Source organism: Microtus oregoni, unplaced genomic scaffold, assembly GCF_018167655.1.
Source record: "Microtus oregoni isolate MIOR12 unplaced genomic scaffold, Mior012 000011F_ref0000422, whole genome shotgun sequence".
Lineage (NCBI taxonomy): Eukaryota > Metazoa > Chordata > Mammalia > Rodentia > Cricetidae > Microtus > Microtus oregoni.
The window spans coordinates 23469980-23484968 of NW_024543070.1; the positions used below are offsets into that span (position 1 = coordinate 23469980).

At 42.9% G+C, this 14989-nt stretch overlaps 1 protein-coding gene across 1 annotated transcript in view; it reads right to left on the reverse strand.

The window, feature by feature from the left end:
- Positions 1-14989, reverse strand: part of Pik3c3 (phosphatidylinositol 3-kinase catalytic subunit type 3) — an 82674-nt gene that overhangs the window by 21177 nt on the left and 46508 nt on the right. The window contains exons 15-21 of the mRNA XM_041659983.1: positions 13968-14084; positions 11337-11468; positions 9728-9856; positions 9177-9246; positions 6329-6393; positions 4772-4856; positions 3745-3819 (exon numbers count right to left, since the gene is read on the reverse strand). Of these exons, the coding sequence (XP_041515917.1) occupies positions 3745-3819; positions 4772-4856; positions 6329-6393; positions 9177-9246; positions 9728-9856; positions 11337-11468; positions 13968-14084 (673 nt within the window). The remainder of the gene's footprint in view (positions 1-3744; positions 3820-4771; positions 4857-6328; positions 6394-9176; positions 9247-9727; positions 9857-11336; positions 11469-13967; positions 14085-14989) is intronic.

Sequence of the window (14989 nt, forward strand, 5' to 3'; positions counted from 1 at the left end):
GCTGTTCGTCTAAGGAAATACCCAACCAGCTAAAAGTACTCAAACCAAGAAATGAAAAATTAGAGAAATCTGTAATTGAATGTCATGCTTACATTATCTTTAAACACACTTTGAATTATCCATATTTACAGAAGCACCTTATTTCACACGTGCCTCAAGTCCCTCACTGGTCCTTTCCCAGCCCATCTATATTCCCTGGGCCACTGTGAGCTAAATCTGAAGCCTTACACCTCACAACAGAGACCTTCACAGAGATAACAGGACACCTCTGACTACTCTGCATAGCCACCACCAAAGCAGACCCTCACGCTGAACTTTGTTTGCTATGCTGGCAATAAGAACAGAGCAGAGAGACATTCCGTATCAGCTCTTGAGACATGGCAGCTACATAGGAGAACCCAAAGTTCTCAACTTCTAATATGGTCTAAGATTTATGTTTATGGCATAATGGATCAAAAATGCACAAAGAAAGATGATTAAAATGAGGCACTTTAAAAATAATAGAACGGAAATGTACTTCCTGCAGTGAACCAACAGTCAGAACTCACTCTGTTAAGGCTCAGCTATCATACTATTTATATAGAACATAACTTGAAACTGCCTTGAAACATTGCCATATGTCCCCTCAGCTGAGAATTTTGAAAGAATTTCTCTGGCATTGTTTAATTTTTTTATGTTATTTAAAATCTTTTAATGTTTTTAGACAGGCTCTCACTGCGAGCAGGCTGGCCTGGAACGGACTCTCATCAGACAGGCTAGCCTTGCCTTATAGTGATGGATTGCCTGCCCCAGTCTCCCCAGTGCTAGGAGTTTCCACCCCCAACTAGACTTACACTTGCCTATAGGTATTGTTTAATTAATTAAGTTCCCTGGTAAAGAAGGCTTATATGTTTACTGCAGGATATAACTGTATGAACCCTAGCTGGCTTGTGGTGGCACACACTGAGGCAGGCAGATCTCTGTGAGTTCGAGGTCAGCCTGGTCTACAAGAGCTAGTTCCAGGGAAGCTCCAAAGCCAAACCTGGTCTCAAAACCCACAGCGCCCCCCCGCGCCCCCAAAAAAAAGAAAAAGAAAAAAACAAAACAACAAACAAAATACCTTGCTTTTCAGAAAGAAAAAGAATGTTCTTCATGAACATTTCATGGAAGTTTGTTATCTAAAGAGGAAAACTGAGGCGCCCTCTGGTGGAAACTAATGCAGGCTCACAACTAAAAATTCACAGTCTGATTTCCACAACACTAAGACCTAGGTGAAAAAAAAATGCTATTCTATTTCATTTCAATTTTTTAAAAAATTTTTCTCTGGGTTTTCATCTAGGAGTTTCATGTCTTTTTAAAAGCCGCAGAGAAACCCTGTCTCGAAAAACCAAAAAAAAAAAATTGTTTTCATACAGTACACTTTGACCATATTCTTTTCTCTCCCTTCTTTAGTTTCCTACCTACCCAACTTCTTGTGTCTCTCACCTCTGCAAAAAGAAAAAAACAACAAAAAATTAAAATCGAGATATGAAGAAAGAAAGAAAAGAAAGAAAGAAAGAAAGTCAATAAGACAAAATGTACCAAACTAAAGGAGACATAAACCCCAGATAGCCAAGCAGCATGAGCTGCAGTGCTGGTAAGGCAGCTACTTTGCAGAGTGAATGGCTGCAGACCAGCTCAAGCCAGGAGTGGCGCGAACCACTGTAGTTCTGGAAGGAGCTAAAGAAGAGATACAAGAGAATGTCTTCAAAATGAAAATGCTCTCAAAAACGTCATGAGAATTTATAAATATCTTTTGCTAAAGTGTTAAAGTAGCCCCAAACCTCTGTGTTTACCCAAAAGTCCTTTGGTCTTAGCTACTTCAGTGTGGTCAAAACAGAAACATGGCATCTCAGACACAAATTCAATAAAATAAATACGATAATTCAAAATGAATATAGAAATTCTATTACAGTATGTGAGTTAACAGGGTTAGAATATTAGCAAGTGGTCAGATTGCATTCAACTATTCCATTAAATTCTGGCTACCATGAGAGAAATGCAAAAACACAAGAAACCATCTGCATATGAGAAAGATGCCATTAACCAGTCATTTGAAAACCTAGTTTCTCCAAGAAGCTACAGACACTTGAATTATTTGTTCAGAGAAAGGACTACACAGAAGAACAGAGCTGATTAGCTGCCCATTACTCCAACCCCGCCTTCTTGTTCCCCTAGCCAAGTGCTGCCCGCAGCTCTAGAGGAACAGGGCACAGTGTTAAATGACAGACAAGGCTCCTGCTCGCACAGGCCCTGCACCCTGACTGGGCGATGATTGATGAACAGTCAGTAAGAGCCCCAGCTCTAGCAGGTCCTTAAAAAATACCTGTTGGCGTAAATAAACACCAGCAGCCAACATGAGGAAGACAGAATGAAGCAATGAGTACAGGGTGCCACGCTGATGCCACCTAACAATTACAGGTTTGCTAAGAGCATCCTAATTCAGCTCAGACAATAGTCAAAGTCTGTCCTGCAAGGATCTGAGTGAGTAAAGAACTTTCCAGAAAGGGGAAACAAGGGTACTTCTCTTGTGGCAGGAGAGATGTGACATGCAGATAGAAGACGAGCTTGGGAGACTTTATGTTGGTGGCTTAAAGGAGGGACACTGAAAATGCAGAACTGGCATGTTACTGATGGGTCCCGGAGCTGAGAAGAGACTTACAAACAAGGGTGATGGGCAAGGATGAGATGAGGCCAGGAAAGACATTAGTGGATAACGGTCTGGGCTGTTACCTTATGAAAGGAAAGGAGGGGAGGAGTAAGGCTGTAGGGGGGCAAAACTGTAGAGGGTAGCTGGTCCTGCGTGATTAGGATGCAAGGAAGCAGCTGGCTCTTCCAAACTGACAGGAAGGAATGGAGGGGTGTCTAGAGCTGTACTTAGAGAACAGGCAGGTGATGTAAGCTGGAACCCCGTACTGGGAGGCTGAGGAAAGAAACTCTGAGAACAAACAAACAAGCTATCATGACGAAGGGAGAAAGCAATGATCACTCCTGGTGCTCCATGGAGAAGGAAACCGGGAGACAGCTGCTAAACCGAGGAAAGCTACGGGTGAGGAGAAGGAACAACGTACCTAGGCATGCTCATGGAGTGTGGTGCCCGCACACATGGCTCTCTACAGAGGTAGAGATGGGGCTAGAGGCTTCACTCACTGGCTCCCTACTAACGGGTCCTTCTAGTGCCCCTCTTAAGGGACTTAAGAAGAATCTAGGGCAGTGACAAGGCTCAACAGCTAAAGGCACTTTCCACATGGGCCCAATGACTTCAGCTAGATCTCCTAGACCAACATGGTGGGCAGAGAGCTGGTTTCTGATAGCTGTCCTCTGACATCCATATACACCAGGGCACACGTGCAACCACATACACATATAGAAATAAAGAAATGCATTAAAAATTTTTTGATTTTTTTTAAATCATTTTATATGCCAACCACAGTTCCTCCTCCATTCCCCCCTTCCTATGCAACTTATTTTGTTAATAAGTTGATTCTAGGATAAAGGAAAAACACCACATACAAAAATACATCTTCTTTTCTCTGTCTCTCTCCCTCTCTTTGGTTTTCTGTTTTTTGAGACAGGGTTTCGGGCTGTCCTGGAACTCACTATGTAGACTAGGCTGGCCTCGAACTTACAGAACTCCATCTGCCTCTGCCTCCTGAGCTGGAATTAAAGATATGGGATACCACTGGCCGACCTAAAATATGTCTTCTAATGGTACTGATTTGTTACCTGTTTTTGTTAATAGAAGGTTATCCAGGTGCCGATCTCCGACTCCAAGAATGTACGTAATCACACAGTAGCCAGCTGGAAGACAACAGAAGTTGGGAAAGACATATCCGCACACAGGTCACACACTCCACTGACCCTGACAGTAATCTGCGCTTCTTTAGTTTACACGTGGTTTTAGCGTCTCCAATTTCTCCACTAAGAAAGCTGTGGCTCCCTGGCCCTGGCTTTGTTAATTATTATCCTGAACACTAAAGAAATTAGTTATTTGCAGCAGCAAATATTAAAGATTTTTGTCAAATTATTGAGTTTTTCTTACTCTCAGAAGCTAAATTAAGCTTTGTGAACTTTAACTTAAGTATCCATTTAGCACGTCTCATTAGAAACAGATATGCAAATGGTGACTAAATAAATACATATAAGGTAAACTGTCAGTCATTATATATATAATCTCATAATCTCGAACTAGTCTATTTAGCCAATGCTCCAGCACCAGTATCATCTTTTTAATCCCTCCTTGAAATGAAAATGAGTTCTTACGACGATAAGCTGAATGGTGACTAGCACACATGACAGGAAATGACAAATTCACCAGAAAGCATGGCCCTACTTCCTTCCAGGAGCAGACAACTTCAGAGGCCATGAGAGTCGCTCTCCAAACACAACTGTTAGTTCTGCTTAACATTAATAAAAATAATTATTTCTGACTGAGGTGTTCACCAGACTTTACTTAATGATAATGACCCGAAACACGGAGACTTCAGCGGGAATTACAAAGCTCCACAATGGCCAAGCGGCAGAACGAGAGAGGGGAAGTCTTAACATATGGAGATCAACTGCACGCACACTTTCACCTCCAGCATTTCAAGATTCCAAGGATTTCTTTTACCACCTTATACCTTTTACTTGTTTTCTTACAAGACATTTTGATCTTAGCTTGTTGTAATTATGAACCAATATAGTATCATCAGTATGGCTGGCTTTTCTTCACTCGTGCATCTATGAAAAAAACGCAGCTTGAAACACTTACCACAGCTTTTGACATAAGTGTCCATGACCTCAGCACTGATGCCATTCGGTCCAGTCTCGCTCGGGGCATACTTCCTAAAAAAGTTCTGAAAAGGAAGTGAACGTAAGTTTACAAACTGAGCGTTAGGCGTTACAAAACCATGGCCAAGCGTCTCATGTAACATGAAGTCAGAGGGCAGTCTGAGGCTGAGGAAACAGCAACAGCAGCATCCAGTAATCCAAGCTGATGCAAGAGCCTAGAGACCTTAGGGTTACTTCCTGCACATGAACAGGTGGGCCCGCCCTTCACAGTGGGCGCCTGAATACGCAGGCTTCTCTTTTCAGCTTTCCCATACCTCATGAACCTGACGAAGGATCTGGATCTGGAGTATATGAGGGAATCCTATACACTGATCATCTCATACAAACACAAACAAGAGAATGGCGATGGGAAGGAGCACTTCAAGGGAGTAAGGAGCCCTCCAAAGGAGGACTAAGGAGCACATCGGAGGAGGACTTCAGAGCCCTCCACAGGAGGTCTAGGGAGCACATTGGAGGAGGACTAGGGAGCATGCCACAGAAGGATTAAGGAGTACTTCACAGTAGGGCTACCGGGTTTACTTTTAAATGTTCAACCTTGTATTCAAGCCAGAATACGCAAAGGAAAGCTACACTGAGATCCCCAAAGCTCTCATCATGGGAGCGTGCCAGACCTTCCTAATGGGTGCTACTGTGCAAGTGGGAGTAGAGCTAGAAAAAGTGAAACTGCTGTGAAAATAACTCTTAAATTGAGTTGAATCTGAAATTAGGGAAGGCACATGGCTGCTAAGCGATCTACCCACAGCAGCGATGGATGGAATCATCGGAGGAAATCTGCACGTGAGAAGCCTGTCAAAGGCAGCATACACAATCTACACCTTTATGAATAGGTGACACCCCTGGACAATCTGACGGCTGAGGGAACCACAGCCAAACTAGGCACACTCCTGTGCCACGACTAGTGTTTGCTATAGTGAAAGGGCTCACACAGGATCAGATGGAAAAATGGAGGGAAATGATGTGGAAGCTACCTCTTCGGAAGGGATAAAATAAGTGTAACTTCTTGCAAGACCAAGGTGGTTGGAGTGGAGGGAGAGAAAAAAGAAAGAAGAAAAAAACTCCCCCAAATTAAAATTTTGCCATGATATGGGCACAACCATACAAATCATGTTTAAGATAAAATTTTGGTATAGACCTGTATTAAGAACAAAAACTGGAAATAACTAAAAATGTTCATCAATTAATGGCTAAATAAATTACAGTATTTCCATGTTTTGGAGCAGAATGCAGTTCTAAGCTTTAGTTTGTATGGTGTATAGTATGGAGGTGGTGAGCTTTATTTTATCTGTTTATAGATAATGAGCCCCAGTTAGGTGTTGCACACAGTTTAAAGGCTTGAGCACTGAAATGACTAACAATGTAGCTTTCAACTACCAAGAGTTCTTACCTCTGTAGAGAACAAAGATGCTGAAAAAAAGAGTAGAAAAGGAGACTAACAGAGTCCTTCATCATCATCTGTATTTCATATGGATGTCATTACCTGAATGCTTCCCTCTGTGTCAAGTACTTCAGCAACAGGAACTGACTGGATGAACTGCATGAAGCCTACATGGAAAGAGACACATAGCAGTAAGCACCACACTTCCGGCCCATCAGGAAGACCTGGTACACTGCAGTAAGCATCACATTGGGTACCTCAGGCTCCCATCAATCAGGAAGGTCTGACACACCGTATTCATTCCATATGGGTTGGGTAACCAGAGAAAGCTAAGGCTCTGTTGGACACACCTTCCCACTTAGTGGACATTCTATTCTGTTCCCAGAGCAAGGACAGTGGACACCGTTCTAACTTTATGCTGGTTACAGAACTACTGGGCAACTTCATTTAATTAGTTTGATTCATCTGTACATTTTCCTAGGAGAATTTCTATCAGTTAACATTTAGTGATAGACTATATTAACTTGAACTTAGCATCCTTCCATAACTTTAGAACAGCAGCACAAATGTGAAACTCTGTCTCAGAAAGTGAAGTTCTGTCCTCCCACCCCAGACAGAAAGGACGTACACACTCATTAGATTTTGCCAAGTGCTGAGAGTAAAAAGAGAGCCAGTCAACCTGGTACAAGATCATTAAACAACAGACGTGAGAAACCTAAGCGCACGAGGCAGCAGCATTCTGATCTGGATTTGGTGGCCCTGACAGTCTAACAACTGTGGACAAAGGGTAATCCCTGCAGAGTACAAATATAGAAGAGAAAAAAGGAAAAAAGCCTAAATCCATTCACTCCAACAAGCATTTATTGATTTTCTATCATGTAGTATAAACTATGTCATATGTGGGGAATAAAAGATGCTTATCCCTAACTATACATATATTTTAAAGCTCAAATTTTACTGGAATAAATATCATAAATGAAAGAGCTCCATGAAAGTCAAGGAGGGAGATGGACGTTCCACAAGAATGAAAAGCCACCAAGCACAGCAGGAAGAAATTTCATGTCTGGTACTGTAATTCTGTCAGAAGCTGGGGAAGTCAAAGTAGAACCTGTTATTGTTATTGTCTAAATGGTCACACTGTCAAATCTGCCTTCTAAATATTTGAGTCTATATCCCTAGGCTGGCTGCTCTCAACCGTGGAGTAGGCAGCAGAGGAGAGATGCAGAGCAAGTCAAAGTGCTGATAATAAGAGACTGAGGGCTCAACCATAAGTAGCATATCTATACTAAAGTCCCTACCAAGGCTCAGTGGACATCTCTGAAGAGGAGGTAGAAAGAATGTAGGAGCCGAGAGGTGGAGAGAAGTGCTGTGACATCCTGTCTTCTGGACACCACACAGCTAGTGCAATCAAGAACTCAGCAGCTGCAGTTACCTGCACAGGATCAGCTGACATGTAGGCGGATGTGAGGATGACCTCCAAGCCCTGCTCCTCGCGGGAGGGGCTATTAGCAGTGGACAGTTGCTGAGAGGGGAAAATCTTTTATTTATTTTTGAAGATGTGGCCGCAGGTACGTTTCCCATGCTCCACTGGATGGTCCACACACATTCACACATGAGAGGCACTAACTAGACTTAGTGAGTTATTGAAACAAAAACCAAAACAAAAAAACAGATATCTTAACCAGTTGGTGTTTTGGAGGGTTTGGAAGGAGTAGGAAGTAAAATGTGGGTATTTATAGGGTTGTATTTCTTTGTGTATATGTACGATATTCTCAAATATAAAGAAAAAAATTAAAAACAAAAAAGTCACCAGGTGCCGGGGCCATGTTTTTAAGAAGCAGAGCCTTCTGGGTTTTGATCCTACTGCATGTACTGGCTTTGTGGGAGCCTAGGCTGTTTGGATGCTCACCTTACTAGACCTGGAAGGAGGTGGGAGGTCCTTGGACTCCCCACAGGGCAGGGAACCCGATTCGGGCTGATGAGAGAGGGGGGCTTGATTGGGGGAGGGGAAGAGATATGGGAGGCAGTGGCGGGAAAGAGACAGAAATCTTAAATGAATAAATAAATAAATAAATAAATAAAGAAATAGAAGCAGAGCCTTAAAAGGTGACACTGTATAGGAAATGAATCGTCACACACTGATCATGACACCTGAAAGCCCTGAGGTGGAAGGAGCAGAGACACCCAAGGGGTTCACCACAAAGACTATGGGGGGAGGAGGGGCGGTGCCAAAGAGACAGCCAGACACAGGGCCTGCCAGCAAGTCACAACTCAGTCAGGTAGTCTCCTCTGTCTTTGTCCTGAGAGCACATAAAAGCTAGAAATAAACTTGGGTAGACAAGCTAGAAAGGCATGAAAAAGCACAATGGTGCTTTCTGGAAGATTGCTCTAGAAAATGAAATGAGGGCGACATCACCAACCGGACTTGGGAGCGGAAATGGAGAGCTGAAACAGGAGGAGTGCTGATCTATAGAATCTACAATGAGCAACAGCCAGGCTCAAACTGTCCAGCATCGCAGAGACTATGTACACACAAAGGTGCACATCTGCACACACATGGACACACTACAACATGCAGCAGGCACTTGCTGAGTGACATCTGCAAGCCGAGTGTGCTCCAAGGCCTTTCTGGGCCACAGGAACTCCCAAAAGGACCATGCAGTCAGATGCAAGAAAATCTGTGAACTGTGAAGGAGGAAATGAAAGAGGTGGGTGCGAGCATAAAAACATAGAGGAGAGAACACAGAGAAAGGGGGAAGAGGAAGAAAGGAGGAGAAGGAGGGGAGGGCAGAGGGGAGAAGAGAGGGAGATGGGAAGACATTCCAACATGGCTTCAGAGCTCTGAATAAGCTAAGTCACTCTCTAACTTTTTTAAGGATTTTCAGTTTAAAAAGGAAAAGTATACTGACTGGAAACTGAAGAAAGTGATCGTGATGTACAATGAACTCACCATGTTTGGTACTAGTGGCCAAGACCTTATAAGGTGTCAACTTCAGATCCAGATTCTCCTTCCGTAGCAGCTTTGGATTGAAAGATAAAACACAGTAAGTGAACGTAAAGACTGGAAGCAGGCTCATGGACATATCATAGCACAGACATAAAATGAAGACAAGCAGAAATCTTACGGGTGATACCTGAACTCTCAGTGTCAAAATGAACTAATTTTCACCTAATTTGAATATGTCATACGCTGTCAATAAACATCACTGTTCTTCCTAATGCTTCGTGCTGACCTTCCAGGACACAAAGTGACACAGAAGGCAGAAGCAAAGAAAAAGGGGGTCCGTGGTCCTCTAAAGGTCAGAGACTGGGATGGCACTTGGCAAGGATCTAGCTTATTAGTGGAAAAACCACTGCATGTGCCTTCCCACTTGCCATGAGAGCCACTCTAAAGTGACGAAGAGAAGCTTGTTGGAGGTAAAGTGGAGACTGCCGAGCTGTGTAGCACTGTAAAGAAACGACACAAATGCTTGCGTGTCTGTGCAAACGACTCACGCTCACCTTGTCCATCAGGGAGATGATCTGCAGGATCAGCTGGTCTTGACGCAAGTCGTCGCCATGCTTGAAGATGACCGGGTATTTGCCTCCGTCTTCTGTCTTAAAGAACAGCTGCGCAGGCATCAGAGCGCTCTGCAACAGAAAGACACCGCTGAACACTGGGTGGAGATTAGTGAACAAAGATCGACTCCATACAGAAGGAAATGCTGACGCTCCGCTATGTGCACAGGGGCACAAGGCCTTAAGAAATGAATTGGCCGGGGGAAAGAAACTCGGGGTGCCAGGCAGGAACTACACACAAGGCAATTAGACCAGAATGAACAGGAGTGTAACCAGGTAGCAGCAGAGTGACCTAAACAGACTCTTCAAGCTGTTCCTCCTCTGTAAACCATGGTTACCCGTCTACTAAGACAGTAGGAAACCTCGGGGCCGAAGCCTGACACTTCCAGGGCCAGATACAGAGCTGGCTTTGGACAGATGTTCACCTCGTTGTTGTGGTGTCAGAGACCTAATGGAGCAATAATGTCAAAGAATGCCATTCAAAAATGTGCAGGATCACACAAAGTCAAGAATGCTACTTTTTTTTTTTTTAAATGTGTACAGTGTTCTGCCTGCAGGCCAAAAGAGAGCATCAAATCTCATTATAGGAAAGAAAGAAACGAAACAAAAACTTTTAAGAGTACTTTAAAACAACAGATGCTGCCAGGACGGCTATGTTGTACGCTGAAGCTCTCAGCAGCTGTGTGAGTTAGGAACAGGGTGCTGACACAGCACTAAAGGCTCCTGTTCTGCCTTAAATGGTCTCATCTCCCAGGTTCGAGAAGCTCTTCCTCACCTGATATGAAAGGACGTCGGTGAAGCTTAAGGCTGTGTGCTCCTAGAACCACAAGCCTTTACCTGAGAGTCCACAGATTATCCTGGATGCCTGATTAGCTTTCTACCTGTACAGCCAGTAGCCAGTGAAAAGAATATATGAATATACAGGAATGAGTATTGTGCTATTTAAAAAAAAAATGGTAAATGGGCCTGATATCTAGCCACTTGAACTTACGAACTTTGAATATTTAATGTAAGCCTTGAAATTTGCCTTTTAAAAATACCCTATATGAAATATAGTAACTGTGGCTCTGACTACTTTTCAAAGTAAATATTAAAAAAATAAAGTTTCAGAGAAAAAAATGACATATTCTCATAGAAATGTCTCTCTAATTGAAACAAAAAAGATCTTAAAATACAGTAACAGGCCAGAAAGACAGCTCAGTAGTTAAGAACACTTGTAGCATTTGCAGAAGACCCAGGTTCTATCCCTAGCTCGACTTCCAGAGGATCTAAAACTCTCTTCTGACCTGAGGGCACCAGACACACAGGCAGTACACACAGACATACATGCAGGCATAACACTCATATAAATAAATCCAAAAATAAAAAAACACAATAATGTGAATAATAAAACATACGGATAAACAATAATGAAACAGCAGCTGTTAATCTAACATTTACAAAGAGAAATGCAGTTTTCTCCCTGAAATGTTTTCACTTTCCACGGTGGCGATTCTGCTGCATTCTCAATCGTGAGCTCCAGTCGTACACGGGGACAACCTGTCAGACTTACCTTGAACAGGGTGGCTGTCTCTGGGATGATGCCTCTTATCTTCACCTGTGGCTCTAACGGCAAGGGGATCAACTCCACATCCGACAAATTCATTTTCTCATTATCTCCAAGCAGCGCTTGAAGTCTCTCATTCTAGAACAAATTAAAAAGGAGTAATGAAAAATTAGTCCACAAGCACATAACGCAGCCCTAAAACCGGTTCTAGTAATATTCTTTGCAAAGAGCATAAAAGTATCTGAAAATAGGCAGCAACAAAGGCCTGCCCTCAAGGAGAGAAGCAACCAGCACCTACACTGACAACCCATATTGTTTTGGGAGTCACTTGGACAACCCTCCCTTTCACAAGGCAGTTTCTCATTCCTGGTACTGGAGTTGGTTTTTTTGTTTGTTTGTTTGTTTGTTTTTATATCTATGGTTCTTGTAGAGAACACTGTCAGTCCAAGTTACTTAATTTCAAGACATACACACATATGTGTATGAGTATGTATATAAATATGGGCATACACATCTTATACATTCAATATTATATATTGTATGTAACTTTAGGTAAGTATAAAAGAGGCTTTAGTCAGCCTTACTGTTCTTTGCCCTATTGCTGGAGACATTACACACTCAGGACACATACTTGCCTTGAGATGGATCTGACCTGAGAGCCTCTTTCCTCAGGTCTGGCTTTAATGTTCCAGGAAAAACTATGTAAGCTGCCAAGGGAGAGGAGCAATCAAACAGTCCTACCCAGATGCAACACTTAGGAACCACGTTACCATCATCACATACGTGTGTGCAGTATATGTGTGTATATATATATATATATATCCATACGCAGGTATGTGTATATGTAACAATCAAAGAAAGAGCAGCTATCAGCTCAAGGGGAGGCATGAGAGGATTCAAGGGAGGGTAACTGGGAAGGACTTAAGGGAGGAAAGGGAAGTAGGAGGTGATATAACTTTATTTCACTTAGCAACATTGAAGTATATGGAAACACATGAATACGTATGTATGTATTTCACTTGAGCATGAAGTACAGGGTATACATGCAGACAACCATCTCTATACACAACCCATTGGGTGGCGGCAGCAGCAGCATGCCTTCAGGAGGAACCTCCTGACGAAAAGCTAGACGTCTTCAACAGTGACAGGGAATGCACTTTCTTACTGCAGCTGAGGGAGAACCAGGAACGTACATTTCCTTGTCCGAAGGATTTATAGAGTCGCAGAGAAGTGCAGTTTCATTTGAAACATAATTTAGCATGACCAAATATTAGTCAAGTATGACATTATACTACCCCAGCGCATCTTTTTAACTGTAAGAAGAATATTTAATTACTTTGGAGCAAACTGCTACCTACTCCTCTGATTCTCCGTTTCATGAGCTCACAGACACGCTGGACAGAACACAGGCCTCAGAATCTGAGCAATCCGAGTTGTCTTTGACAGCACTAAAGCTCACCTACCCAGCTTCAGAGCAATCCATTTTCTCCGAAGTCAACAGAATCTTGTAGTCTTTAAATAGGCAAGTCATGCTTTAAAGAGAGAAAACCTGACTTACGTCTCCAGAGCTAGAAAGTACCTCAAGTATGATTCATGTATAAGAAGTGGAAGTTCTAGAATCAGCAAGAACTAGCTGGTCAAAGAACAGTATTTAAGGATGACCAAGCACAAAATTACTTCCCTTCAGTAATGCTCCAAGGTCCCTAAAGTTAAAACCAATTCTTAACTGGCAGAGATCTATTTAGGTGTCTCGATAAAGGTCATGAATAATACTCCTTTCCAAAATGGATGGCAGATTGCTCACAAGGAATCCAACGCTTGCGATCACTTTGCTGCTTCCCCGGGTTTTGCCCCTCACTGTTGCATCAGACTAAGCAATGCTGCTGCTGAGATCAAAGGTCCAAGCTGCGGACATGGCCACTGCTGGGGATACGCTAGAGACTGCTTCTCACTGTGGGGACAGGCATGGCCTACGGTGCTGGGCAAACGGCACTGGGGACTTCTTTATTTGGTCATGGCCTATGATTCTTCTGAACAGCAAAGACCGCTGCTGGCCAGAGCAGACAGAAAGGCGGCACTGGCTCTGCAAGCTGCTCTGGTCCTTTGTTTTCTCAAAATGTTCACGTAAATGATCTCAGTCTCCGAACAGCTAAGTTCTAAGATGAGAGACAGTAATGCAGTACAGATGAAATTACGCTTGGAGATAAATAGTTCCAAAACTTCCTAGTTGTGTGACACTGGACCAACTGATCCCTTAATCCTATATGCCTGCCGTTCCTTACAGTTAGGTCATATTAACCTATGATAACCACCACGTCATATTAACATATGATAACCTACAAAAAGGACCCCAATATCATCAGTGCTTCGGGCTTCTGGGACTATAATTACCCATAAGAAGTTACTATAAGGCCAGGCATAGTGGCTAATGTCTTTAAACTAGCACTTAGGAGGCTAAGGCAGCAGGATGAATTCAAGGCTTGTCTAGGTTACACAGCAACTAAGACACTGTTTCTAACAGGAAGCAAACAGTGTGTTTGTACAATGTGCCAAGCTGACAAGACCAGAGTCAAAACTCAAGATTTCAGGATGTGAAGCCACTCTTAGCCATCAACAGAAAGCGACACCGTGGCTTACCTTTTTCTTCCGATTTCCACTCTCCCGCTGCACGGCCTTCATCAGGTGCACCAGCCGGTCCACGAAGGTCTGCTGTGCCGCCAGCAGGGAGCGCATGACTCGGACCGACTTGTCACCCTGAGTGAGCAAAACAAGGAAAAATCAGCTCTACCTCCACAGGGGGACCATTCCCTTCCTCTTCTAAAGCGAAAAACTTCAAAACAAAACAAGACTGAAACAGACTAGTTATTCTGACTGGGAAATAATGAGAAGCCTGCTGTCTAGGACAAGCGGCACCAACTGGCTAGGGCAGAAAATTATCTGGGTCCTGGACAATCATTAGTCAAACCATAATATAAATGACAGTGTGACAGGACAGGATTTATTCATCCCAAAATGCTTCTACTTAAGGAGTTAATAAAGAGTCTGATTCCAAAAAATGTTTTAAGAAGAAATCTCTTTGAAAAGGGGACATACCCAAAAATGCACCAAACATTTGTTGAGCAAAATGTCTTTAAAAAAAAAAGACGTCACCACATAGTAATTCCAGCCCATAAAATAATATAAAATGCATTTTCCCAGCTACCTGACAAGTGAAAATATTATCATTTAAAACACATGGAATGCTCAGGCTCAGGGAGAGAGCGAGGCTATGATGGGGTGAAATGGAGGCTCACCTTTTAGTGAGCCTGATGTGACTCCGAGAGCTGTACCCAACTTAGTCTATAAGCTGTGGTTTAGCTTTTCAAGAATGTAAGACAGGAAACACAAGATACAGCAAAAAGATGCTAGGAAGCATCTCAGCAGCAGAGCTGGAGAGTATGTCAACTGCTTTTCTTTCCCCTTGCGCCCTCTGCTGGCCCGACCTGGACACTGCTTTAAAGAAGCAAAAGCAGCAAAAAATGGCCCCGTAATATCAGGCAAACTATCTACTGAGTTTAGATGAGAAAAGAGGACAGAAGTGTAAAATTAAAAGAGCAGGGATCTACTCATTGTTTTTTGTCCATGTAAAGTTTATTTAATAGAAGTCAAAACCCTGTAAG